At 41.3% G+C, this 26,992-nt stretch overlaps 2 protein-coding genes and 1 long non-coding RNA gene across 3 annotated transcripts in view; 2 read left to right on the forward strand and 1 right to left on the reverse strand.

Annotated features, from left to right (window-relative positions):
* Nucleotides 1-12,175, forward strand: part of LOC125273083 — a 29,687-nt gene extending 17,512 nt beyond the window's left edge. Inside the window, exons 5-9 of the mRNA XM_048198351.1 lie at nt 1,248-1,571; nt 6,452-6,787; nt 7,165-7,267; nt 7,366-7,413; nt 10,265-12,175. Of these exons, the coding sequence (XP_048054308.1) occupies nt 1,248-1,571; nt 6,452-6,787; nt 7,165-7,267; nt 7,366-7,413; nt 10,265-10,295 (842 nt within the window). The 3' untranslated portion in view covers nt 10,296-12,175. The remainder of the gene's footprint in view (nt 1-1,247; nt 1,572-6,451; nt 6,788-7,164; nt 7,268-7,365; nt 7,414-10,264) is intronic.
* A 2,604-nt stretch (nt 12,176-14,779) lies between these two features.
* On the reverse strand, nt 14,780-15,830 carry LOC125271625. The gene is made up of 3 exons (XR_007185668.1): nt 15,168-15,830; nt 14,985-15,079; nt 14,780-14,905 (listed from the first exon to the last, which is right to left on the reverse strand). It is a non-coding gene; the product is annotated as an uncharacterized LOC125271625 (long non-coding RNA).
* LOC125271624 lies at nt 14,795-20,224 on the forward strand. The gene is made up of 6 exons (XM_048195740.1): nt 14,795-14,918; nt 15,008-15,067; nt 17,788-18,111; nt 19,183-19,518; nt 19,908-20,010; nt 20,130-20,224. The coding sequence occupies exons 2-6, from the start codon at nt 15,055-15,057 to the stop codon at nt 20,161-20,163; spliced, it is 810 nt and encodes a 269-aa protein (XP_048051697.1). The 5' UTR covers nt 14,795-14,918; nt 15,008-15,054; the 3' UTR covers nt 20,164-20,224.
* The last annotated feature ends 6,768 nt before the right edge of the window (nt 20,225-26,992 follow it).

Consider the following 26,992-nt stretch of genomic DNA (forward strand, 5'->3'; position numbering starts at 1 on the left):
ATTTAATTTCTTCACTGATAAATCATTAGTAATCAAAGCAGACAACATATCTGCAGTTATAATAAATGAAAAGGGAGATCATGGGCATCTTATTCTGTGGTCAATTAGAAATCTAGAGAGACACGGAACGATTTTGCTAGTTAATGTGCACGGGGAAGTTTTTGCCCTATGGCATATTACCATTTCCGTATTACTCACATTGTAGTATTCCGTTTCTACATAACTTAGTTTAGTTTTCACATGACTAGGTGTGAAAATGTTTTCTTTATTGTTATGGATTGCAGTGAACGTTTTGTTTGTGGGAGGTAAGATGTGGGTGTATATTTGGGAGTTATTAGAAAAGTTGTTAGTTTCTGTTTCATCCCTTTCGAAACTTAACCACGATTTAACTATAAATGAAACCAAAATACATGGTCATTGTAGTTAAACCACTGTACCCAAAGTTAACTGTAGTTTTCCTACACCACCCATAGTTTAACCATGTAGTCTGAAAAAAGTTGGGTTAAAAATAACCCATGTTGGGTCAAATATGGGCCCATGGTTGGGGTAATGTAACGATTTTGTTAAAAATCAAAAACAAAGATAATCCAAACCATGGGAGACAAGAAATTAGTTTAAGTTTAATTTTCACCTTAAAGTAATCCATTGTCTTGACTATTTATGAGTTGAAACAAAAGTTATCTTCAAGTTGAGTTAACTTATGTTAAAGCAGCAGGTGAACTTTCATTTCTAAGTTTAACCAGCTGAAAATGTTTTACAGTGTACAAATGTTAATCGGTTTGCCAAAACCATGGTTGCCACAATTTTACTATTATGCTTATACTATAATAAAACCATGGTTATTACATTTCTATAATAAAACAATGGTTAATTTCTGTAAGGGATTATTGTAATGTTCTGAGTGTGGAAGACCCTATAATAAACTTAAAGGGGTTATTGCAGTCAAAGCTTTTTTTAGTAAGATGATGTATTAATAGAGATTTTTGTATTCAATGAATATTCATACGGGTCTATGAAAATGTACAATAATCATTACTTGCTTGATTGCACCAACAGATATACAGGGTGTGGCAATTTTATGAACGTCCATGAAACTCCTGTATGTTTGTCTGATGAATGAATGTGTGAATCAGTGATGTTCTTCTGCTGTTTGTTTGCATGTGTTATCAGAGAGAGAAATTTGACTGAAACTCTTTCTTATTTTTTCCTAGTTCGTCAGAAGTGATATCTGTTCATTTCTTTTTCAGGTTCAGCTGGTGCTGGTTCAGACAGAGAGTCAGTGACTGTGATGGAGGGAGATTCAGTCACTCTATTCACTGGTGTTAAGATGAACCAACAAGACAGAATTAAGTGGTTTTTTTATGACAATCGCATTGCTGAAATCACTGGAGATCAGAGTAAAATCTGTATAGATGATCCGTGTAAAGAGAGATTCAGAGACAGACTGAAGGGGAATAATCAGACTGGATCTCTGACCATCACAAACATCACAAACACAGACTCTGGAGATTATAGACTAGAAATCTTCAGCAACAGATTCAGTGAAAAGATCATCAACGTTACTGTCAATGGTGAGTCATTTATCAAAAATTTAAAAGCAGGTTATTTTTAAATCACATCTTTGTCTTTATTAGAGCAGTGGCATTCTGCAGTTGTGTTCTGCTGAAGACAACAGTTTCTTATTGTAACATTAGTTATAGTTCCCTTTCAGTCGGTCACGTTCAACGTACGTCAGTAGTGACAGACGAATTGGGATATCGCTTAGAGAGCCCTATCAGCTTCGTGTGAACTAAAACAAGCCAATGGAATTGGCGTGCGATATTTGCATAATGCGCACCGCCTCCGACAGGTGTATATAAATAGGAAGCAGATGCAATTGCACTCTGTATTTCGCTTCGGAGCCAAACACTGGTGTCCTGCTTCAAAGAAGACTTTCACAAAGTGAAACTAAAACTGCCTCAGAAGAGGATCAACAGCGCTGTTTTGTGTTGGCAGTCAAGGCACTTCAGCGAGGTCGCGAGCTTCCGGGGAGCCTGAGCTTAAAGCTCTCAACTGCTGTTTTAACAGCAACTCTCAAATCTTCCACCTAAAAGAAAAGAGTGCGTTGCGATTTGGGCCGGTTCCCCCGGTGTGTTCAGGGAGTGGTGTACCTGAACACATCGCGTCACTCCCTGTGTGCTTCAGCACGAGTGAGCTGACTGTTCCCCTTCTAAAAGAGCTTTACAGACGAACCCTGACAGTATGTCATTTCGTCTGTGCGTTACTGGGTGCGGTCGTTCCCTGGTCCCTGCTGATGGGCACAATCGCTGCATCTCGTGTTTGGGCGTTCAGCACGCTGAAGCAGCTTTTGTGGATGGTTCATGTTCCCATTGCGGGAATATGACTATCGCGGTGCTGAGGTCTAGACTCTCCTTCCTGAAGTCTCAGGAAGCGGGGGTCCCCTCCCCTATGCCCCGTTCGACCATTTTTCCGGCCCCGGTTGGAATGACGGTTCGGCGGCGTATAGGAAGGGTGACTTGAGGATCACGGTTAGGGCTTTCCCGCCGAGCGTCGCTCCGCGGGCCCCTGCCGCCTCATCAGCACCGCAACCCATCGTGCCGCCGTTGGTTTCCGCTGGGCCCTCTACGGACTGTCCAGCCGTTACCTTTGGTGCGCCTGCAGCGGAGCAGATGTCGATCTCTGCATTGGAGGGTGAGCCAGAGTCCTCGGGGAGGAAGATCCGGCTGCGCTGCCGCCCTCCGGGACGGTAGCGTTGCCCGAGTCAGATCCCGAGTTGACGGCTGTGCTTTCCCGGGCCGCCGAGTGTGTTGGGCTCGTGTGGAATCCTCCACCCTGCCCCGGCCCATCTCGGTTGGATGATTGGTACTTGGGGGGGGGGTCGCGCTGGTCAAACCCAGCGTCCCGCCCCAATGCCCTTCTTCCCGGAAGTGCACGATGAGGTGACCAGGTCTTGGCAAGCACCGTATAGTGTTCGTGCAAGGCCTGGTCCCTCGTCCGCCTTCACCTCCCTGGACGGCGGGGAAGCCAAGGGATACGTGAGGATCCCACAGTCGAGCGGTCTGTTGCGATGCAGCTGTGTCCAACGGCCACTGGCTGGCGTGGTGAGCCGCGCCTCCCGCCCCGGGCCTGTAAGTTCTCAGCCGGTCTGACTGAGAAGGCTTACAGAGCCTGTGGGCAGGCTGCCTCCGCCCTGCATGCCATGGCCCTTTTGCAGGTTTACCAGGCAAAAGCGCTATCGGAAATGCCCCAGGAAGGGCCTGACCAACAGTTTCTTGGGGAGTGCGCGCTGCCACTGACCTTCCGGGCAACGAAGGGAGCGCGCTCTGTGGGTCATGCGATGTCTACTCTGGTAGTCCAGCAACGCCACCTCTGGCTGACCTTGGCGGACATGAGGGAAACCGACAAACATCGGTTCCTGGACTCCCCCGTGTCTCCGGTCGGCCTTTTCGGCGACGCAGTGGAGAGCTTTGCCCAACAGTTCTCCGCTGCACAGAAGCAGGCTGAGGCCATCAAACACGTCATGCCACGGCGGTCCGCTGCTGCCTCCACCCAGCCGCCTGTGGCTCAGCCTCAGCCTGCTCGTCGCCGAGGGCGCCCGCCTGCGTCATCCTCTGCCCCTGCTAAGTCGGCGAAGCAGCAGCCTACACCAGCCAAACAGCAGGGTGCCGGTCGCGGACGTGGTGCCCAGCCCGTCTCTGCCAAGCCAGGTGGTAAGCGGTCGAGGAAGTCACGGCCCTGAGACGGGCGACCTGGAGGGGAAGGTTCCTGCTCTTCGGGAGAGTATTCCATCATCTCTCCCACCCCCGGAGGAGGGCCGGGGGGAATTTGTGTTGTCTGTCCATCTACCGCCGCTGGCTCTCTGGAGTCCAGCGGTACCCACTTTATCACAAAGAGAGCAGTTTCCTCAAACTCCAGGTCACAAGAGGGCGCGTCTGCCAGTGTGCGAGGCCCCGCCTTGCCGCTCGCAGCCCCCTCTCACTTCGCCAGCAGGTGGCAGTGTGATGGTGCAGGCCGCGTCCCGTGCGCCGTCTCCCATACGCACTGCTGCCTCACAGAGTCTGACCACACTCCAGGCCGCTTCCATGCTGTCCGAGTCGGGTCCCCGTACTCTGCTTCGCTGCCCCACCCCCGGTGCGTCTGTGGTGCCTTTGGTCCCGCTGGTTCGGAGTCTGGAGGTGTGGATCGTGCTTCCCAGCCCGTCCCGCTGGCTCATTCGCACTATCAGACTCGGCTATGCGATTCAGTTCGCCCGGCGTCCCCCGGTTTTCTGGGGTGTCCACTTCACTCAGGTGTCGTTGGACAGTGCACCTGTTCTCCGGGCGGAGATTGCTGTCCTACTGGCGAAGGATGCAATCGAGCCGGTCCCTCCAGCCGATATGAAGTCGGGGTTTTACAGCCCCTACTCCATTGTACCGAAGAAGGGCGGTGGGCTACGGCCAATCCTGGATCTGCGCGTTTTGAACCGGTATCTTCACAGGATGCCGTTCAAGATGCTCACGCAGAAGCGCATTTTCGAATGCGTCCGTCCCCAGGATTGGTTTGCAGCGATCGACCTGAAGGACGCGTACTTTCATGTCTCGATTCTGCCTCGACACAGACCCTTCCTACGGTTTGCGTTCGAGGGTCGGGCATATCAGTACAAAGTCCTACCCTTCGGGCTGGCCCTGTCACCCCGCGTCTTTACGAAGGTTGCGGAGGCGGCCATTGTTCCCCTCAAGGAACAAGGCGTTCGTATTCTCAACTATCTCGATGAGTTGCTAGCAGTACGTCTTGCACTGGGCCGCTTCAAGGAGCTGCTGTCAGACAAGCACGTACTGGTCCGCTCGGACAGCACTGCGGCCGTTGCGTACATCAACCATCAAGGTGGTCTACGCTCCCGTCGCATGTCGCAACTCGCCCGCCATCTCTTGCTATGGAGTCAGAAGCATCTGAGGTCGCTTCGTGCCATTCATGTCCTAGGTGTGCTCAACCGTGCAGCCGACGAGCTCTCACGGCAGCCTCCACTTGCGGGCGAGTGGCGGCTCCATCCCCAGGCGGTCCAGCTGATCTGGCAGCACTTCGGCGAGGCCCAGGTAGACCTGTTTGCCTCCCCAGAGACTGCCCAGTGCCAGTGGTTTTATTCCCTGACCGGCGGCACGCTCGGCACGGATGCCCTGGCACACAGCTGGCCCCGGGGCCTACGCAAATATGCGTTTCCCCCAGTGAGCCTTCTCGCACAGCTCCTGTGCAAGGTCAGGGCTCTTCCTCTGTACCCTCTTGGGATCTGACCCTGGTTCTCTCAGCTCTCCGGGGTCATCCCTTTGAGCCTTTGCAATCAGTCGACCTGAAAGTAATGTCTCTTAAAACTGTCCTTCTGGTTGCATTGGCTTCCCTTAAGAGGGTAGGGGATCTGCATGCATTTTCGGTCGACGAATCGTGCCTAGAATTCGGGCCCGGTGATTCTCACGTCATCCTGAGACCCCGGCCTGGATATGTGCCCAAGGTTCCTACCACTCCCTTTAGAGATCAGGTAGTGAACCTACAAGCGCTGCCTTCGGAGGAGGCAGACCCAGCCCTAGCTTTGCTCTGTCCCGTCCGCGCTCTGCGTGTGTACGTGGACAGAACGCGAAGCTTCAGGACCTCAGATCAGCTCTTTGTCTGTTACGGAGGCCAGCAGAAGGGAAAGGCTGTCTCCAAGCAGAGGATGGCCCACTGGATAGTGGATGCCATCGCCTCGGCGTACGAATCCCAGGGCGTGCCTTGCCTGCTCGGGTTGAGAGCCCACTCCACCAGAGGGGTGGCCTCTTCCTGGGCGCTGGCTCATGGCGCCTCGCTGACAGATATCTGTAGAGCTGCGTGCTGGGCGACACCTAACACGTTCTCTAGATTCTATATACTGACGTACGTCGAACGTGACCGACTGAAAGGGAACGTCTCGGTTACGTATGTAACCCTCGTTCCCTGAAGGAGGGAACGTGGACGTACGTCCCGTCGCCACAGTTTCTGTACCCTCGCTGATGTGTGGACACCAGTTGTCTCCTCAGCGAAAAACAGAGTGCGATTGCATCTGCTTCCTATTTATATACACCTGTCAGAGGCGGTGCTCATTATGCAAATATCGCACGCCAATTCCATTGGCTTGTTTTAGTTCACACGAAGCTGATAGGGCTCTCTAAGCGATATCCCAATTCGTCGGTCACTACTGACGTACGTCTCCGTTCCCTCCTTCAGGGAACGAGGGTTACATACGTAACCGAGACGTTTTTAGTTACATTTTGAAATTACTCTATTATATCATGAGATTTTTAGCTGGACAAATGTGGAAATGTTGCTTTTGAGAGAGCACTGAATTAATTTTTCACTCTTTTTTTTTTTTTTTTTTGTATTATTTATGCTCACAAGTTCCAGTTATCTATTTTAATGATCTTTTTGGAGAGAATACTCTACAATCATCTGTTGGTTTGTGTTTCAGGTGTTTCTGCTGCTGAACAAAATGAAATGAAGAGAAAGTCAGTGAAGGAAGGAGAATCTGTCACTTTAGATCCTGGTGTAATAAACAACCCACATGATGAGATGACGTGGTCTTTTAATGACATTGTCATCTCTGAAATCACTGGAAATCAGAGTAAGATCTGTACAGATGTTCAGTGTAAAGAGAGATTCAGAGACAGACTGAAGCCGGACAATCAGACTGGATCTCTGACCATCACAAACATCAGAAACACAGACTCTGGAGAGTATAAACTAAAGATCATCATCAACAACAGCAGCAGTGTTGAAAGAAAATTAGCAGTATTAACTGTCATTGGTGAGTATCATTTATTCATTCATTTGATTTCCCCTCCAGTTTTAGAATGCAGTTATTGTTTTCATTGTGGCCTATGTGAAGAAAAAACATTAAATAGTATCTAAACAGTCTCTATCATCTTCACATGCATATCAAAATTGTATATCAGCATCAATACAAAATGCAAAATGAAAAATGCATCAAATTTGATATTTTATCCAGTAAACACTGTTGTTTGGTGTAAATCTGATGTGATGCTGTTTTAACTGTTCTTCCTCAAACTCACAAGATGTATTAGTTAAATTTAATATCATAAAGGTGTAAATATCAGTCAAGGTGTTGTTAAATACTGAATGGATTATCAGACAATCTCTAGTATTAATGACTCTCTCTTTCAGGTTCATCAGTAACAAAAATATGTGTTTCTGTTGTCCTGCTGATAACGGTTGGAGCAGCCGCTGCTGTGTTTTTCTACTGCATTGCACAAAAAATTAAGGAGAAGTGAGTATTAAAAAAGCTGATTTAACAAGACAAATATGATATTTATTGTGCTAACCAAGTCTTTATGTATTATGTATTTTTACACTGATTATCCAAAGTAATTTGTATTCAAACAGGTATCAGGAGACAGAGCAGTCAAATTGCAGGTAGGATACTATGAGCACTGAATCTGTCTCATAAAAGAATATGTAAAATAATTTAGTACATTTACAAACTTCAAAATTCAAATTTCCCAGTGTTAAATTAACACCGCTCAGGGTTTATATGAGTTCACACTCAGAGTGTTATAAGTAACACTGGAGCAGTGTTGAAGTTGATCAGGTAATTAAGTGATTAATTAAATGATAATTGAGCATTATTGAAGACACCTGATGATAACAAGCAGAATCTGAAGAAAAGAGAAACACAAGAACTTCAACTGACTTAAGCCACAGCCTTAGATCAACTGAAGATAAAAGACATTAATCTCTGAAGATCTGATTAAACAACTGTGCGTACCATGAGAGGGCGCTAATTAATGCTGTTTTTATTTTTTACATATTTTTTTTAATTGATTATTAAAATCTATCTGCGTACACTCATGACATATTAAGAGAGAATGAGAATACATAAAGGTGTGCATTTGTGTGTTGTAAAGTCAAACATGTGTATGTGCGTCCATGGGTGGGCGTGAGGGATATGGGTGAAAAGAAATCTGATTGGTTTAGTTTCGTCATTTTTTTTTTGAACACGTGAAAAATGACGTTACAGATAGTTAATGTTTAAAAAAAGGCTCAAAATGAGTAAACGCTCTCTAAAACAGCTAAATTCTACTGAAACATTTGCAAAATGGCCTAAAACTATTGAGTAGGGATCGAGAAATGAAGCCTCTTAAATCTTTGAAGCTTTTCTCTAAATGTTTCGGGAAAGGTTTCTGGTTTCAAAGTATCAAGCGTGTCGAAAACAGTGCCATCTTGTGGCAGGTAAAATTTACACCACCCATAAACTTGAGTGCGCAATTTCATTTTTTTATCCATTAAGCACAAACAAAAGCCTGACGACGCTAAATGTGTTTATTTCAATAATATAATTCACATATTAAAGTTTGGCAATAGATGAAATGGGTCAACAAAAACAATAATTATAATAATAATACTAATGCATACTGAGTTGTTTGAGGCAAGTAAATGTGCTGTTATTTTATTGTAAATACTGTTTATATGACAGAACATATGATGATGTAGTATAGGCTACAGGCTTATATATTTAAAATGTTTAGTAAATGGACTTGAACTTCCATATAGTAGTGGTCTTGGTGGGTTCAAACATTCTGACATGCAAAGTGAAGTATTTACTTGACTGGAAAAAATGTGAGGCTTCGTTTCTCTGAAAACAATACGCACATTTCGGGACAAGCAAAACATTCATGAAGCGTTAAGCACATCAGAGTGCAGTTACATGCATCAGATTTTCCACCAACTCACTGATTGATTTAATTGGGTGCAGGCGCCCCCGACTCCACAAACAGCATTGCCAGCTTCACTTATTACTAACCAGACTGACTTTATTTCTGTCATATGTTATTAATAATAGTTTGGTTTGTATTCATCATTGTGGTGACCAGTGTTTGCTTTAGTTGGGCTCCTGAAGAGTTCATATTTTGACGAGGGATGAATATCAAGATGTGCAGTTACAGGGCTACTGTAATCAATGATGTGCAGTTCTTAAAACATAACCTATATAACAGAAATAAAGTCAATATGGGGTGTGTTTCCCGAACAACGATGTAACTCGCTGCTGAACTACCATAGTACGATGCATCGTTGAACAAATCAACTAACTAGTCATGCCTGTTCCCGAAACCGTATTGACGTAAACCTGTCGTTCAAACATGTTGGTGAATGACGTCACACAGGTGGTGGAGTAATAACTTCTTTAAATGAATCCATCTGAGATCGAATTAATGCTAGAATTTCTGCTATAAATTACGAACATTGCATAATTCTCAATTTCCTTAGTTATTTTGCTTTATTTCCAGATTAAATCAAATGCTTGTTCTTACATACTAGAGCATGTACGCACATGCACACTCTTCAAAAACAGTGCTTTAAATCTCTTGACAAACTAAAATATATAAATGACATTTGTATATATTCGAAATAAAATATATACATTGTACTTAATGTCAGCTTGCTTATTTTGTCCATGATAACGATTTATTAAGTCCACATGTCATAAAAACAGGAAATTATGCTTCTAACTACAACTTGAGAGCTGTTGTTCCAACCACACAAGTTTGCGATGCAGTTTGGGAATGGGGTACATTTTATCCCTGTTTGCACCAAACCCATCTGGTGGGTTTGCTGCCAAAAGGTCTTTTTATTTTGACTTTCATCTGACCATAAAAGCCAGTCCTGTTTGAAGTTCCAGTCTTGTCTGACAACTAAATATGCTTGAGTTAATTTTTTTGGATTTTTTTTGGATGAACCAAAGAATATAGTTCTGATTTGCAGCAAAAGATTGCTGAGCTTAACAAAATAGAAAATGGCTATAAGAAAAAAGCTAACGCATTGAAAATCCCCATTTCCATCATCAGGGAAGATCCAATCAACTAAAGATGTTACAAATCTGTCTGGGAGAAGACGTGTGTCTATAGCGTCCTAATGCACAGTAAGAAGGAGAGTTTGCATGGCCAACGGCTCTCCAAGAATCACAGCTGCAGAATTGCAGAAATTAGTTGAGTCTTATGGTCAGAAAGCCAAAAAAAATACCAAATACCAGGGTTTCAAGAAAAATCCTCCTCGCTCATCCAAAAACAATCTCCAGCATATTCAGTTGTCAGACAAGACTGGAGCTTCAAACGGGACCTGGTTCTGTGGTCAGATGAAACTAAAAATGAGCTTTTTGGCAGCAAACCCACCAGATGGGTTTGGTGCACATGGGGATTAAAAGTACCCCATGCCCACTGAAAAATATGCTGCTGGATGTTGTGGGCCTATTTTTTTTTTTTTGCTGGAGGTCCTGGACATCTTGTTCAGATGAACCATAAAGAAAATGAGTGGAGTGAATTGAAGAGAAGAAGCACCAACATGGAGCTTGAAATCTGAAGGATCTGGAGAGATTCTGTATGAAGGAATGGTCTCTGATCTCTTGTCAGAAGTTCTCCAAACAAAATAAGTCAACCAAACATTCTGCAAACATCACAACTCCATATGTTTTGTCTTTTGTGTTTTGAATTTGTGTTAGTAAATCGCTAGGCTATTGATTTCTTTCACCTTCTGCAAAACTGTTTTCTTGCAGGAGAACGGTGGAGTAGAAAATCTGTCTCCTGATCAGAAGACAACTCCATTGGTGGATGCTAATGAAAAGTGAATCAAGATTTCAACTTGGTTTGTCAACCATAACAGCCAGGATGTGATGGTTGATCGTTTGAAGTGCCCCTATTATGCCTTTTTTAAGGTTCCTAATATTGTTTTAGGTGTCTCCTACAACAGTTTTAAATGCATGCATGATCAAAAAGCACTTCCGTTTTCTCATGATATACATTTCATTTTACTTAATTTTTTACCTCTTTTACAAACAACTCGTTTAATTTACTTAGAGTTGACTTGCTTTTGAGAGACAATAACTTTATATATGGTGCACTTTCTGATTTTAAAACTTTGCAGGATGTTTTCATTCACTTAGAGCTATGTTACACGCTACATGAAAGGTAATTTTCAGAAATCCATAATAGAGGCACTTTTCCTGCTAGAAATTTTAAGTTCCCAGAACATTCTCAGAACGTCCCCACTGGAGTTAAGGATGTTGTCTAGTAATGTTCCCAGTACGTTCAGAGGCGTTCACAATGTGGAGTTCTTTTAAGGTTTAGGGGACATTATTTGGCGGACCTTCACAGAATATTCAGGACATTCTCTGAATGTTTATGGAACCATATTTTATTTGGAAATGTTCTCAGAACGTCTCTGCTGCCCTTGTCAAAAAAATGTAATTGAAAATTTGAGCGTCAAATTGATTAACAAAAGTCGCTGTTCAAACAAAAACTAATTTTGTCTTACCAAAAAAAAAAAGCACTTTACAGGTATCTCCTGGATTATGAAACTTTCTCTTTAAAATTGACATCTCTTGCACTAAGTCATTAGCTGACAACAGCACATGAGCTAATGTAACTACTGTATCACTGCATCAGCTACTACACATAGTTACTGTCTTTTGTGGGATTACAAATTTAATAATCTGTTTAAGACCTGCTGATCCTACATCCTGACAAAACCTCACATGAATTACTAAAGTGGAGTATATTATATTTAGCATGTTAAGGTAAAGATAATGACATTCTAAGGAGATTGAGGCAGGCAGCCCAGGTGTCTGTAACATTAACCTTTTGTCTTCATGCACTTCCTGACCATTTGGCAGGACAAGCTCTGAAGCTCAAGATACAGCGGTGCCTTTGTCTCTATGATAATGTAAAGCTATGGGTGATACTGTCAGACTGATTGGATTAGCACCTATGCATTTGAATGACACAGTTATGCTGATTAGATCATGGTTGGGAAATGTAGGGAATGGGCTGATTCCTGCACTGAATTTGCATGCTTTGTTTAGATTGTCTCCACCTCTGCTCGATGTATCCCTCCCCCTTGAATGTATATGAACTACCAAGTACACTGCCTTAGTTAGACTTGGATGACTGCAGCGACGCACAGCGCGTTTCTCAATAAAGAGTAACTTCTGCTTGAAAGATATCCCAACGTCTCCTGGTCTCTGCTTCAATGAGGAAAAAGTTTCCAACACTTTAAATAAATCAACATGCTGCATAACATCAGTGTTTCTGGCTCATTATTGACTGAAGCACAGACTCTCAAGCACAATGATAACCTCACAAAACTCAGATAACAGAAACAACATTAAACACTAACAGATCTCTCTAGATCTTCACTTATTACAAACCACTTTATTTCTTTCATACAAATCATCTTAATGAGGTGTTTTTGTTTTATTAAAATGTATAAATGTCACTGTTACGGAGTTAAGTGCTTGCTTTAGGTGGGCTCCTGACCCTTGACATTTTAACTTTATTTTTTCTCTAATTGTTGTAACTGTGTTTCTAAAGCACATTTGTTACAAAAAACAAATGTGAGAAAAAATGGATCAAATGGGTTTAGTTGTTTATTGTTGATGATTTCTTTGTTATACAGTGGCTTTATTCACTGATCTCTGAATATTATATTTTTCTCACATTATTATAACCCTATGATACTGCATGTAATCCTGTCCTGCTTTGATATTTTGAAAGTTTTTATCATTTCTCGGACATCAAGATTTTGCATATGAACCTCAACAATGGTGACAACATTTTCAGATAAACAGATCAACCCTGAGCATCACAAAACAAGCTGCTAAAGTCACAAAAAAGGTTTTTTGTTGTTGTTGTTGTTGTTGTTGTTACCTTTGTTGAGGTTCATACACTGATTCATGCATGATTTCTGTGTGACTCTAAAAAACACTGCTCAAAACTAACAGTTACTTAATGCAAAACTAACAGTTAACACACTCAGAGTTCAGTCTCTGGAGAGAATCAGTGAATCAAGACACTCCATGATGATTGAATCACCTTCACTAAATAACCAAATTTATCTGATCTGAATTTATTTTGCAATTTTTTATTTTGCAATATAACAATCATGTTTTGAAAATTTGGGCAGTTTGACTCTTGGCTTTTTGTGCAAGTTTGTGTAATAAGTTATATTCACCAACAATACTTTCTTGCTACAGATCAGACATTCTGAATCTTGATTTTTAAAGTGCAAAAAAAAAAAAAAAAAACAAGAGTCAAACTGCCCAACTAAAGGAAACACTGATCACCAAAATGATGACCAAATATATTCAATAAAACATCAACATCTAAACCTCTGTTAATTCTCAAAAAGAGCTTCTGCTGAGATCTTGAGAGATTTATTGTCTTCTTTTATCTTCAGTTGATTTCAGGCTGTGTAGCTTTAAGTCAGTTGTAGTTGTGTTTCATTTTCTGAGAGTTCAAGCATGATGTTGAACCAACATCACATTGTAACATTGATTCAATGCCATTACCATTGATTTTTTTGGTTGAAATTTAAAAAATTTTTCAAAATTTTTCAACATTAATTGTGGGTATATATTGAATACAGTATATAGTGTTAATGACAGTGTACAGGGTATTTATATCTGCCTTCAGCTAGATAGTTTTTGGATTTTCTCAGTTCTTTTTTTTTTTCTTTTTTTTTTTTTTGGAAAACTACATGTGTTATAAACTTTCTTTTAGAATTATTCCCAGGGCTTTAGGGATCAGTATCTGTTGTAGGCAATCGGTACTGTGATTGACATCGCCAATGAAATCTCAAGAATCGGCTGCAGGATGGCATTGACCTGGTTTCTGACATCACACATTGGATGTGGGCCGGGTTGAATGCAAACCACAGGCTGCAGCGGGACACTTCTCATATGTAAAGTGGGAGGAGTTGGATCTGGATTCAACCTCGCCCCCTGATCTCATGTTTTGCAGTGAGGACCATCTGAGGGCGAAAACTATGGTAATTTAGGACTGTCAGTCAGTGGTTGTGGGCGGGGCCTGAGCAGTGTGACATCACACTGCTCTGAGAATCAAAACGTCATGTCTAATGAGACTGCTTTGGTTTAATGGGGATTTTAAAAAAGGAGTGGATGGATTGTGTTGTTCACACACTGCCAACACATTTTGTCCAAAACACCATGTAAAAGTGGATTTTACATAATAGTTGCCCTTTAAGTTTCTGTATAAGCCAGGGTTTCTCAACACTGTATGTTTTCCATGTCTCCTTAATCAAACACATCTGATTCGGATCATCAGCTCATTTGTCAAGACTCCAAGACCTGAAATAAGTGTGTCAGACAAAGGAGAGATACAAAATATGCAGTATTGGGGGGGCTCCAGGATCATAGTTGGGAACCACTGGTAATAAAAACATTTCAGACATCACAATAACACCAAAAGATATGATACAAAGAGACATATCCTGTCTGAGAATAAACAAATAAAACCAAAAGTGTTAATGTCCTGTATGAGCTCTAACATAAGTTCTAGTATAGATACAGTATTTGATCATTGTTTTCTGGGGACATTTTCATACAGAGGCTCCGTCTTTGATTTCTGAAAGGAAACACAAACTCAGTCAGGAACCTGCTGGTGCAACAGGCTATCTTTCTCTCTGAATAATCTTGTTTTTCACTTAATAACAAAACCTTATATCTTCAAATGCTTTTTGTTTTGAAAAAATTACCATATAGAACAGATGCTGATATGAAGCAGGAAGAGGAAATGACATCACTCATGACTTTTTAAACAGTTAAATCATCAAAGTATGTTCTAAAGTTTTATCTCAACAATCTCTGAGCTGAGAATGATTGTCGTTCACACAAAAGCAATAGCAAAGATACTTTTGCAGCACGTCTACAAAGCAAACGATGGCTGATAATATTTCCTCTCAGGATAATGATCAACCACAGTAATAATGATGATGCTGGAGTCGATAAACCCACGTCTGTAGCTGTAATCTTCAATCACGCTAACTGACTGCAACAACTTCTTACAACTTGCTTGTTGAAACAATGCTGAATCAGTTCTGTCTTCCTCCTGGGTTTCAACTGCATTAACAAGGTATGTTAAATGTTTTTAATATTTATGTTTTATTCATATTTGTGCATGTTAATTGTTTGCTCTGACCTGTTTTTCTACATTTCCTGCAGATTCAATCAACAGAGATCCAGCAGCAGCAGCAGCAGAGATCAGCACTATGTACATTAAAGGTAGGCCTTGATCTGTAATGGACAAAATGAGCCATTAGTGTGACTGAATCTGTCCATCAACACTATATAACAGAGTAAATCATTAATAATATCACCATACCTGGACATGTGTAACAGAGTTGAGTGATGTCCAGTTGTTGAGTCTGGTTGCTGATGGGATTGTTATTATGTTATTATCACTGACACTGAGTCACCAAACACACCTGGAGAACAAACAGATTTTACACTGATTAATGCTCTTGTTGGTTTAGAAAGCCTGAAATCAGTTTGAAACCTTTAACAGCAGCAAAGACACCAAACATTGTGTTTCTAGTCTAATTTTCATTGTGTTCTTGTTTTGTTTGTGCCTTGTTATTAGTTTCAGCTCATGTTTGCCTGTGTTCCTCTTAATTTGATCCAGTTTCCCAGTATGTCTGATTGTTTGATTCCTATCACCTGTTGTTTATCAGTTCCCATGTCAGATGTCTCGTTACTTTGATTAGTATCTGTGAATTTAAGCCCTGTGTTTCTGTTGGTTCAGTTGTCTGTAATTTGATACGCATATGTAGTTGTTTTGTTCATTTGATCCTGTAATCCTGAGTATCTTTACTGCTGCATTCGAGTCCTGCTTCCTCCTTGTTTGCAATTACATGGGCATGATACTAGGTGCCTGATTGCTAAAGTTTTTACATGTAATTCCTTCACTGATAAATTATAACAACATATCTATAATAAATTTAAAAAAAAGAGAGATCATGGGCAGTCCTGTCTTGTTCTGTGGCCAATTAGATCTTTGTACATACCAAACACACACGGGACTTATAAACTTGTGGCTGTGGTCATGTCGCCACTCTATGACGTATTTCTCCTGCGACCTAAACTGGAACACGTTGGAAGAATTTCTTTCTACATAATTTGTGTGAAAATGTTTTCTTTATTGTTATGGACTGCATTGAATGTTTTGTATGTGCAAGGTAAGATGTGGGTAAGATACATTTGGAAGTTGTTTGTAACAGTTTACGTTTCATTACTTACAAAACTATTATTACAAATGAAACCAAAAATACATGGTTATCGTAGTAGTCAAACCATAACCACAAATTAACCGTAGTTTTGCTACACTACTCATAGCTTAACCATGCTCGGTTAAAAATAACCCACATTTGGTCAATACAGACAAACCCAGCGATCTGGTTGTTTCTACTATACCGTTTCTACATTTCTACTATAATAAAACAATCATTAATTTCTGTTAGGGATTTTTGTAGATTTCTGAGTGAGGAAGACCCTATAATAAACTTAAAGCAGTTTATTGAAGTCAAAAGCTTTTTTTAGTAAGATGATGTAATAGAGATGTATGTATTCAATATTGAATATTCATCAACTCTATAAGGATCGAAAACACAATAATCACTACTTGCTTGATTACACCAACAGATATACAGTGCTGAGCATAAATGAGTACACCCCCTTTGAAAAGTAACATTTTAAACAATATCTCAAAGAACACAAAAACAATTTCCAAAATGTTGAGTCATATAACATCTGTTTAACTTATAACATGAAAGTAAGGTTAATAGTGTAACTTAGATTACACAGTTTTACTCAAATTAGGGTGATGCAAAAATGATTACACTGCCACCACCATGTTTCACTGTAGGCACCATGCAGTTTTCTTTGTATTCCTCACCTTTGCGATGCTATACAGTTTTGAAACCATTAGTTCCAAAAACATTTATCTTGGTCTCATCACTCCAGAGTATAGAGTCCCAGTAGTCTTCATCTTTGTCAGCATGGGCCCTGGCAAACTCTAGGCAGGCTTTTTTGTGCCTGGGCTTTAGGAGAGGCTTCTTTCGTGGACGGCACCCTTGCATGCCATTCCTCTGCAGTGCACGCCGTATTGTGTCACGGGAAATAGTCAGCCCAGTTTGGCTTTCTACTTCTTTAGATAACTGCAGTGAACTTGCATGTGGATTTTCTTCAACCCTTCTCATCAGAAGACGCTCCTGTCGAGGTGTTAACTTCCATGGATGACCTGGACGTCTCTGTGAGATGGTTGCAGTTCCATCTTTTTTTAATTTTTGTACCACTTTTGCTACAGTATTCTGACTGATAAGTAAAGCTTTGCTGATCTTCTTGTAGCCTTCACCTTTCTAGTGTGAAGAAATTACTTTCTTTCTCAGGTCTTGTGACAATTCTGTTCCATGTGGTGCCATTGCTGACAGCATGAAATGGGAAGTGGCTTTAATACCCTTGTATAGTCAACTGTCTGATGGACACCTGTGTAATGAATAATTAGACTCACCTGTGATTGAATTCTTGATTAATTAGACATTTGTAGTGTAAAATGTAGCTTTGTTCCAGAGACTTTCAGTGGGGTGTACTCATTTTTCATCATATTATTAACCTTACTTTCATGTTATAAGTTAAACAAATATTAAATAAAACTTAGTCTTGTCAACATTTTGGAAATTGGTTTTGTGTTCATTGAGATAGTTTAAAATGTTACTTTTCAAAGGGGGTGTACTCATTTACGCTGAGAATTGTACAGGGTGTGGCAATTTTATGAACGTCCATGAAACTCCTGTATGTTTGTTGATGAATGAATGTGTGAATCAGTGATGTTCTTCTGCTGTTTGTTTGCATGTGTTATCAGAGAGAGAAATATGACTGAAACTCTTTCTTATTGTATGTTTTTGTCCTAGTTCGTCAGAAGTGATATCTGTTCATTTCTTTTTCAGGTTCATCTGGTGCTGGTTCAGGCAGAGAGTCAGTGACTGTGATGGAGGGAGATTCAGTCACTCTATTCACTGGTGTTAAGATGAACCAACAAGACAGAATTAAGTGGTTTTTTAACGACAATCGCATCGCTGAAATCAATAGAGATCAGAGTAAAATCTGTATAGATGATCTGTGTAAAGAGAGATTCAGAGACAGACTGAAGGGGAATAATCAGACTGGATCTCTGACCATCACAAACATCACAAACACAGACTCTGGAGATTATAGACTAGAAATCTTCAGCAACAGATTCAGTGAAAAGATCATCAACGTTACTGTCAATGGTGAGTCATTTATCAAATGTTTAAAAGCAGGTTATTTTTAAATCACATCTTTGTCTTTATTAGAGCAGTGGCATTCTGAAGACAGCAGTTTCCTATTGTAACATTAGTTATAGTTTTTACATATTTTGAAATCAGTCTATTATATCATGAGATTTTTAGCTTCCCAGAAAGTATGTACAACACTGTAAAAAAAATTCCAGTAAAATTTACGGTAAAAAAACAGCAGCTGTGGTTGCCAGAACTTTACCGTAAAACAAATACAGTAGCAACGTAAAAAAAAAAAAAATTGTTAAATTTACGGTAAAATAACGCATTTCAGTAACTGATATAATGTTAATTTACCCATCTAATGAAGTACTAATATCTGTTTTGTACCTTTATAATACACTGACAGTCACCAAACACAGTGGTGATGAGAGTCACATGATGAATCAAAGTTCATCACAAGCAGATTTTCCACAAGCTGAGGAGGACAATACTAATATATAGAAGGTGCACACAGTGTCATTCACACACACAAAACACCATCATGGTAACATGCATGAAATTTTAAAAATGCAATAAACATTAGATGTAACATAAAACCCTAATGTACATAACTGATTAGAAAAAAATGAGAAAAACTAAGAAGAAACAGAGTTATTTCAACTAAAATATATCAAATGTGAAGTGTCACACAGGGAATTGTGGGAATGTCAGTTTACGGTTTTTCACTGTAAATTTTACAATGAATTGTTATTTTTCACTTCCAAAAACTGAATTTAATGGTATTTTACCGTAAAATTACATTAAATGTACCGTTAGATCTATTACAGTTATTCACCGTATATAGTACGGAAACTTTCTGTAAACCAATTGACAGTTTTCACCGCAGCATTTTTACAGTCTTTTACTGTTAAAATCACGGTCATTTTTTACAGTGAATGTACACAATGTGGACAAATGTTGCTTTTGAGAGAGCACTGAATTAATTTTTCACTTTTTTGCATTAAGCTCACAAGTTCCAGTTATCTATTTTAATGATCTTTTTGGAGAGAATACTCTACAATCATCTGTTGGTTTGTGTTTCAGGTGTTTCTGCTGCTGAACAAAATGAAATGAAAAGAAAGTCAGTGAAGGAAGGAGAATCTGTTACTTTAGATCCTGGTGTAATAAACAACCCAAATGATGAGATGACATGGTATTTTAATGACATTGTCATCTCTGAAATCACTGGAGATCAGAGTAAGATCTGTACAGATGTTCAGTGTAAAGAGAGATTCAGAGACAGACTGAAGCCGGACAATCAGACTGGATCTCTGACCATCACAAACATCAGAACCACAGACTCTGGAGAGTATAAACTAAAGATCATCATCAACAACAGCAGCAGTGTTGAAAGAATATTAGCAGTATTAACTGTCATTGGTGAGTATCATTTATTAATTCATTTGATTTCCCCTCCAGTTTTAGAATGCAATGTGAAAAATTCACATTTTTAGAATGTGAAAAAAAAAAAAACATTAAATAGTATCTAAACAGTCTCTATCATCTTCACATGCATATCAAAATTGTATATCAGCATCAATACAAAATGAAAAATGAAAAATGCATCAAATTTGATATTTTATCCATTAAACGCTGTTGTTTGGTGTAAATCTGACAGTGTTGTGATGCTGTTTTAACTGTTCTTCCTCAAACTCACAAGATTTATTAGTTAAATTTAATATCATAAAGGTGTAAATATCAGTCAAGGTGTTGTTAAATACTGAATGGATTATCAGACAATCTCTAGTATTAATGACTTTCTCTTTCAGGTTCATCAGTAACAAAAATATGTGTTTCTGTTGTCCTGCTGATAATAGTTGGAGCAGCCGCTGCTGTGTTTTTCTACTGCATTGCACAAAAAATTAAGGAGAAGTGAGTATTACAAAAAGCTGATTTAACAAGACAGAAATATAAGATTTATTGTGCTAAACAAGTCTTTATGTATTATGTATTTTTATTCTGATTATCCAAAGTAATTTGTATTCAAACAGGTATCAGGAGACAGAGCAGTCACATTGCAGGTAGGATACTATGAGCACTGAATCTGTCTCATAAAACAATCTGTAAAATAATTTAGTACATTTACAAACTACATTTACAAATTTCAAAATTCAAATTTCCCAATGTTAAATTAACACTGCTCAGGGTTTATGTGAGTTCACACTCAGAGTGTTATAAGTAACACCAGAGCAGTGTTGAAGTTGATTAGGTAATTGATTAATTAAATGATGATTGAGCATTATTGAAGACACCTGATGATAACTAGCAGAATCTGAAGAAAAGAGAAACCACATCCCACTAAAGAAGTATTGCAAGACAGCTGGGAGTATGGGAAAAATCTAAAAGAGAATTTTGGCCGGATTGGAAATGATATAGCAAAAGAACTAGAAGTAAGTTCCACTGTAGTCTTTCCAGAGATTGCTCCATGGAAGTTAGTTTGGCCTGTGGTAGATTGGTATGTATTAGAGGAAAAAAGGAAGGCAAAGGAGGATATTAATTTGGAAAGAGTGTTCAAAAACCGAGTTGTGGAAAAGTATAATGAGTATATCAAGATTTATACGGATGGTGCTAAGAAACCAGAGTCAGAGGTAACAGGATTGGGGGTGGTGGTACCAAATAAAGGAATAGGGATCAATAGAAGAACATCTAATATGTTAGGGGTATATACTGTGGAAATGCTGGCAATGTTAATTGCATTAAGATGGGTGGAAAAGACAGGACTGGACAAAGTTTTGATATGCTCAGATTCAGCATTCAGATTAGCAAAAAGGGCGTTATTAAAAAGAAACATAGAAATGCAAGTAAGTATCAGCAAAGCAGAGCTTAAAAGTGTGATATGGGAGAAAATAAATCAAAAGTGGCCAGTAATGTGGGATAGAGAGGCACTTATATCAAATCCAGATTCAGGTTAAAGAGACAAGAGTTGGTTGTGGAAATCGGAGAGAAGAAATGGCGTTAACTAGGTTAAGATTGGGACACTGTCTATTAAATAAAACACTTAAGATAATAAGGAAACATGAAACTGGTCAGTGTGAAGGTTGTCAAGAAGAGGAGTCAGTAGAGCATGAAGTCTTGAGATGTAGTAGGTATGAAACACAAAGAGAGGTGATGAGGAACAAGCTGAGGGAGACAGGGGTACAAGACATCACATTAAAAGGGTTATTGAGCACAAAATGTAGGGATCAGCCCAGAATTCTTATGAATTTTTTTTAAGAGAAACAGGGGTTTTTGATAGGATTTGAATAGGTATAGGGGTATTAAGGAAGCTAGTTGTATAAATAGTATTATTGTCAGGGAAGAAGTGTGTGTATGTGTGAACAGGGGAGAATGGGGGAAGGTGGATGATTAGTCTGTAAACCTATTTTCTGATCCACACTCCAGAACAGAAGGGGGCGGTAATGCACCAAAACGCTGGATGCCAACCGCCGTAAAACAAGAAGAAGAAGAAAAGAGAAACACAAGAACTACAATAGACTTCAGCCACAGCCTTGGATGAAATCAACTGAAGATAAAAAACATTAAATTGCTGAAAATCTGATTAAACAACTCCACAAACAGCATTACCAGCTTCACTTATTACTCACAAGATTGACTTTATTTCTGTCATATGTCTACATAAGTTGTTATTAATAATAGTTTGGTTTGTACTCGTTGTGGTGACCAGTGTTTGCTTTAGTCGGGCTCCTGAAGAGTTCATATTTTTCAAGTTATGGTCACCAGGGATGAATATCAAGATGTGCAGTTACAGGGCTACTGTAATCAATGATGTGCAGTTCTTAAAACATAACCTATATAATCAGAAACTAGACTGAGTGAGAACAGTAAATGAGACTATTACATGATGATTATATCCTTATCATCAGACCAACATCATCTGATCACATCTTCTTTTGCTGTTAGTGCCATAACAAACACAGTTAAAGCAGCTAGAGAAAAAGAAATGCTAAAAAGTCAAGAGTCAAACTTCCTAACTAAAGCAAGCAGTAACCACCGTAATGGTGACTTCAACCAGAAATTATTTTCAATGTATCATCAACATCTAAACCTCTGTTAATTCTCAATAAGAACTTCTGTAGATGTATGACAGAAATAAAGTCAATCATTTCCCGAACAACGATGCAACTCGCTGCTGAACTGCCATAGTACGATGCATCGTTGAACAAATCAACTAGCTAGTCATGACTGTTTCCCGAAACCGTATTGACGTAAACCTGTCGTTCAAACATGTTGGTGAATTACGTCACACAGGTGGTGGAGTAGTAACTTCTTTAAATGAATCCGTCTGAGATCGAATTAATGCTAGAATTTCTGCTATAAATTATGGACATTGCATAATGTTACAACACAGAAGGGTCAGAGACAGGAGTAAAACAAACATGTTTACCAGTTGAGTTTAACCCTTTAAGACCTGAAGGCCTTTTTAGAGTTTTTTTTTTTTTTCTTTTTTTTCTGAGCGACACACAAAAGTAAAGACTCATAACTCCAAAACTCTAGCAAGGAGAGTCAAAAGGTAGGTATCATTTGATAGAAAACATTTTAAGAAAATATAAATTACATTACATTTGGACAATTTCTTGCTGAGAAACAGCTGATAAAAGACAAAAATATATATAATTTTTTAAAAATAATTTTTCTTTTTTTTTTTATTTCGCATGGAGTAACTCAGGAACACAATAAGATCGCTTTTTGGTGATGCTCTCCTATATGTAAGCTGCATCTGGTTCAAATTTCGTGGTGATAGCATAAAGAATAGTTTGAAAAATTGTTGTTCATTTTTTCCGCAGCCAGGTGGCGCCAACGGGCGGTAAACTCAGGTTTAGAGGTGCTTCTCAGCACTCGTTAGGAGTTTTTCAAAATGGTTAGATGCATTAAAAAGATGATGCAAAAAGATTCTAAGCTTTAAAATGATATCTATTATGTGTTATTCCACGTTGGAAAATGAACATGGATGGGTCCGGGAACATTGGATACACACAGCATCCCGGAGAGATGAGAGACATGTTTTTAGCCAAGTATGTTAAATCATTCCGTGAGTAATATCCTGTGATCACCGCAATATATTATATATATATATATATATATATATATATATATATATATATATATATTATTATAATATATTGATTTTGGATTCATTTTAATCTTGAGAATCTGCTTTAAATATTGATGTGCAATTTTCTATGATCTGTGCATTTTTCATGAAGTTATGAGCAAGTGAAATATACATACTTGTATTCAGTTAGCGGCTGTGCTATTTTTGTTGTAAACACATATTACTCAGACTCATTAGAGGGTGAAAACAACGCAACAGAAGCATGTTGGCTTGATATGAAAGATTAAAGTCTCTGGTTTTGTATGCAAAAAGAATTTTTGTGCTACCTGTATGGATTCAATTTTTATTGGCTTTTAAAGAGAGACACGCCGACGCTCCATCCGGTCTTAAGGGGTTAACAGACGTGCAGGTGAGTATAATGTGCAGGAATGATGAATGGAGGAATGCAGAGTGGTAATACTGTCCTTCTTGTGGTCATAGGAATGAGGAGCTTGAATGATGCTGGAGCACAGAGACGCTGGAGACTTGGAACACTCACACACAGATGGAGAAGCACACGAGGGAAACAGGAGATGTTGGAGACAGGTAAGTAGATCGTCTGGAGTCCTTAAGGTAAGCATACAGGTAAGTATGATACAAACGAGACCGGACAGTGAGTGTGTGTGAGTGTGGGCTTCTTATACTGTGACTAATGAGTGCTGATGAGGTGTAGGTGCCGGTGATTAGTATTCTGGTGATTGGGTGCGTTGTGACTGGCTGAGGGTGGAGCCTGGCGTGTCTGTGACAGTACCCCCCCTCCCACGGCCCGCTCCTGAGGGGCGAGGACCCCGACGTCGTGGTGGCCGACAGAAGCTGGGAGATCCGTAATGAAGTCCACTCCCAGGTGTGACCAGGGTCACTCAGGAATGGGCAGAGGATTAAGCTTGCCGGCTGGAAGATGGCGAGGGCTCTTCGAAATGGCGCACACCCTGCAGCCCTGCACGTACCTTCTGACGTCGTTGGCCATGTTGGGCCACCAGAAGCACTCCTTCAGCAGCGAAAGGGTCTCATTGACCCCCGGGTGGCCAGTGCCTAGTGACGTGTGAGCAGAGTGAATCAGTGGAGTGCGTTGTGTCCTTGTGATGTACTGCAAGCCTTGGGGACAACCCGGCGGAGTGTTGGTGGAGGCATTGGAGGAGGGTAAGGTCTCTTCCAACCAGGAGATGGGGCTCACAAAGATGGATTCGGGGAGAATTGTTTCAGGTTCTTCGTCATTTTCTTCTAGAGCGTGGAGATGGGACAAGGCATCTGCCTTCACATTTTTGGAGCCAGGACGATAGGAGATTGAGAAGTCGAATCGGGAGAAAAACATGGCCCAGCGTGCTTGACGGGGATTAAGTCTCTTTGCAGCTTTCAGGTATTCCAAGTTCTTGTGGTCTGTTAGGACCATGAAGGAGTGCTTTGCTCCCTCCAACCAATGCCTCCACTCTTCCAAGGCAAGTTTGACGGCCAGGAGCTCGCGGTCACCAATGTCGTAGTTGACCTCCGCCGGGTTGAGCTTGCGGAAGAAGAAGGCGCATGGATGGAGTCTACTTGGTGTCCCCTGCTGCTGAGATAATACCGCTCCCACACCTGTGGTGGAAGCGTCCACCTCTACAATGAAGGGCAGATCTTGGTTTGGGTGGACGAGGCGGGGAGCGGTGGTGAAGGTTTTCTTGAGGGCTTCGAAGGCATTGGTGGCTTCTTGAGTCCAGGACAGAGACTTGGGCTGGTTGCGGAGTAGATTGGTGAGTGGATGAACAATGGAGCTGTAATTCTTTATGAAACGGCGGTAGAAGTTAGCAAAGCCAAGAAAGTGCTGGAGTTTTTTGATTGTGGATGGAGTGGGCCAGGACTTGATTGCTTCCACCTTCCCCTCGTCCATCCGGATGCCACTGTGATCGATGTTGTAACCGAGGAAGTGGACTGAGGTTTGGTGGAATTAACATTTTTCAGCTTTCAGGAAGAGATGAAACTGTCGTAGTCATTGGAGAACCTCCACAATGTGGTGGCGATGTTCGGCCAGGCTTCGGGAGTAGATGAGTATGTCGTCTATGTAGACCAGGACAAATCGATGGAGAAACTCCCGGAGCACCTCATGTATGAAATCCTGGAATACGGAGGGGGCGTTGACCAGGCTATACGGCATGATGAGATATTCATAATGGCCAGTGGGCGCGACGAAGGTGGTCTTCCACTCGTCCCCCTCGCGTATCCGGATGAGGTTATACGCGCTGCGGAGGTCCAGCTTGGTGAACACAGTGGCACCACGGAGATGTTCTAGAGCTGCTGGGACGAGAGGAAGGGGGGTACCGGAACTTGACTGTGATCTTGTTGAGTGCACAATAATCAATACAGGGCCGCAAGCCTCCGTCCTTTTTCGCCACGAAGAAGAAACTCGAAGCAGCTGGGGAAGTAGACGGGCAGATGTAACCCTGATCAAGTGCCTCTTTGATGTATTCCTCCATGGCCTTCTCCTCCAGTACTGACAGGGGCTAAATCCTTCCCCTGGGCACTGGCTCACCCGGTAACAGATCGATGTCACAGTCCCATGGCCGGTGTGTAGGCAGCTTGGAGGCTCTTTGTGGGCAGAGGACGTCACTGAAGGGGGCGTAACAGGCTGGAATATCCACGGAACGTTTCTCAACAGGACTTTCGATGGAGGTGGTACAGAGGGAGAGATCATTCGCACGAGGAGACTTGAGAACAGGAAACTCGGAGAAACAGTTGGAGAAACAGGTTTCGCCCCACTTCAGGATTTCGCCCGTACGCCAGGAGATGGTAGGGTTGTGCTGCTCTAGCCACGGACGCCCCAGAACCACGTCAGAGGTGGATTCCTCCAGAACCAGCAGGTGAATTTCTTCGATATGCAGTATTCCCACACGTAACTGAAGAGGACCCACGCACCGACTGATCTTTCTTCGGCTAAGGGGTTTGCTCGTGATGGAGTGGACTTGGTAGATAGTCGGAGAGGGCGTGGTTTTGAGCTGGAGCTGTCTGCAGAGGGAGCCGGAGATGAAGTTTCCTGCTGACCCTGAATCGAGGAGCACCACCACTGGAACAGATACATCAGCAGCAGTAAGGTTTACAATAGTAGTGAGTGGTTTCATCTTCTTAATGGAGGGAATGATAGCACTCACCATGGGACGAGGAGGACGAATGGGGCATGCAGATATGACATGCCCAGGAGCACCACAATATAAGCAGAGATTCAGGGTCAGCCTTCTTTGATGTTCAGCAGAAGAGAGTCGGGAAGCATCCACTTGCATGTATTCGCTGGCTGGTTCTGGAGCGCTGACGGGTTCGGATCGACGGAGGGAGATGGTGGGAAGTGACTGGCCCTGGTGTTCTTCGATACATGACTGCATACGAGAGCCTACACAGATGGACAGCTGGATGAAGCGTTCGAGGCCGATGGAATCCTCGTATGCAGCAAGATGCAACCGCACTCTAGGTTCCAGACCTTGACGATAGGAGATGATGAGAGTTTGCTCGTTCCATCCACTTGCAGCGGCCAGCGTTCTAAATTGCAAAGCATACTCATTGACAGACATTGAACATTGCTTTAAATTGTAAAGTTTCTCACCAGCAGACGAGTCAGAGACAGGTTTACCGAAGACCTCACGGAAGTGTGAGACGAAGGAGTATGATTGCACAGCAGGACCTTTCTGAGAACACAGAGAATCTGCCCATTGTAAAGCTTTGCCTTGTAGTTGAGAGATGATGAACGCTATTTTCGCTGTTGTCGTCAGTGTAGAGGTGTGGTTGCATCTCCAGGACCAG

The sequence above is a fragment of the Megalobrama amblycephala genome, linkage group LG7, assembly GCF_018812025.1.
Source record: "Megalobrama amblycephala isolate DHTTF-2021 linkage group LG7, ASM1881202v1, whole genome shotgun sequence".
In the NCBI taxonomy this organism is placed as follows: Eukaryota; Metazoa; Chordata; class Actinopteri; order Cypriniformes; family Xenocyprididae; genus Megalobrama; species Megalobrama amblycephala.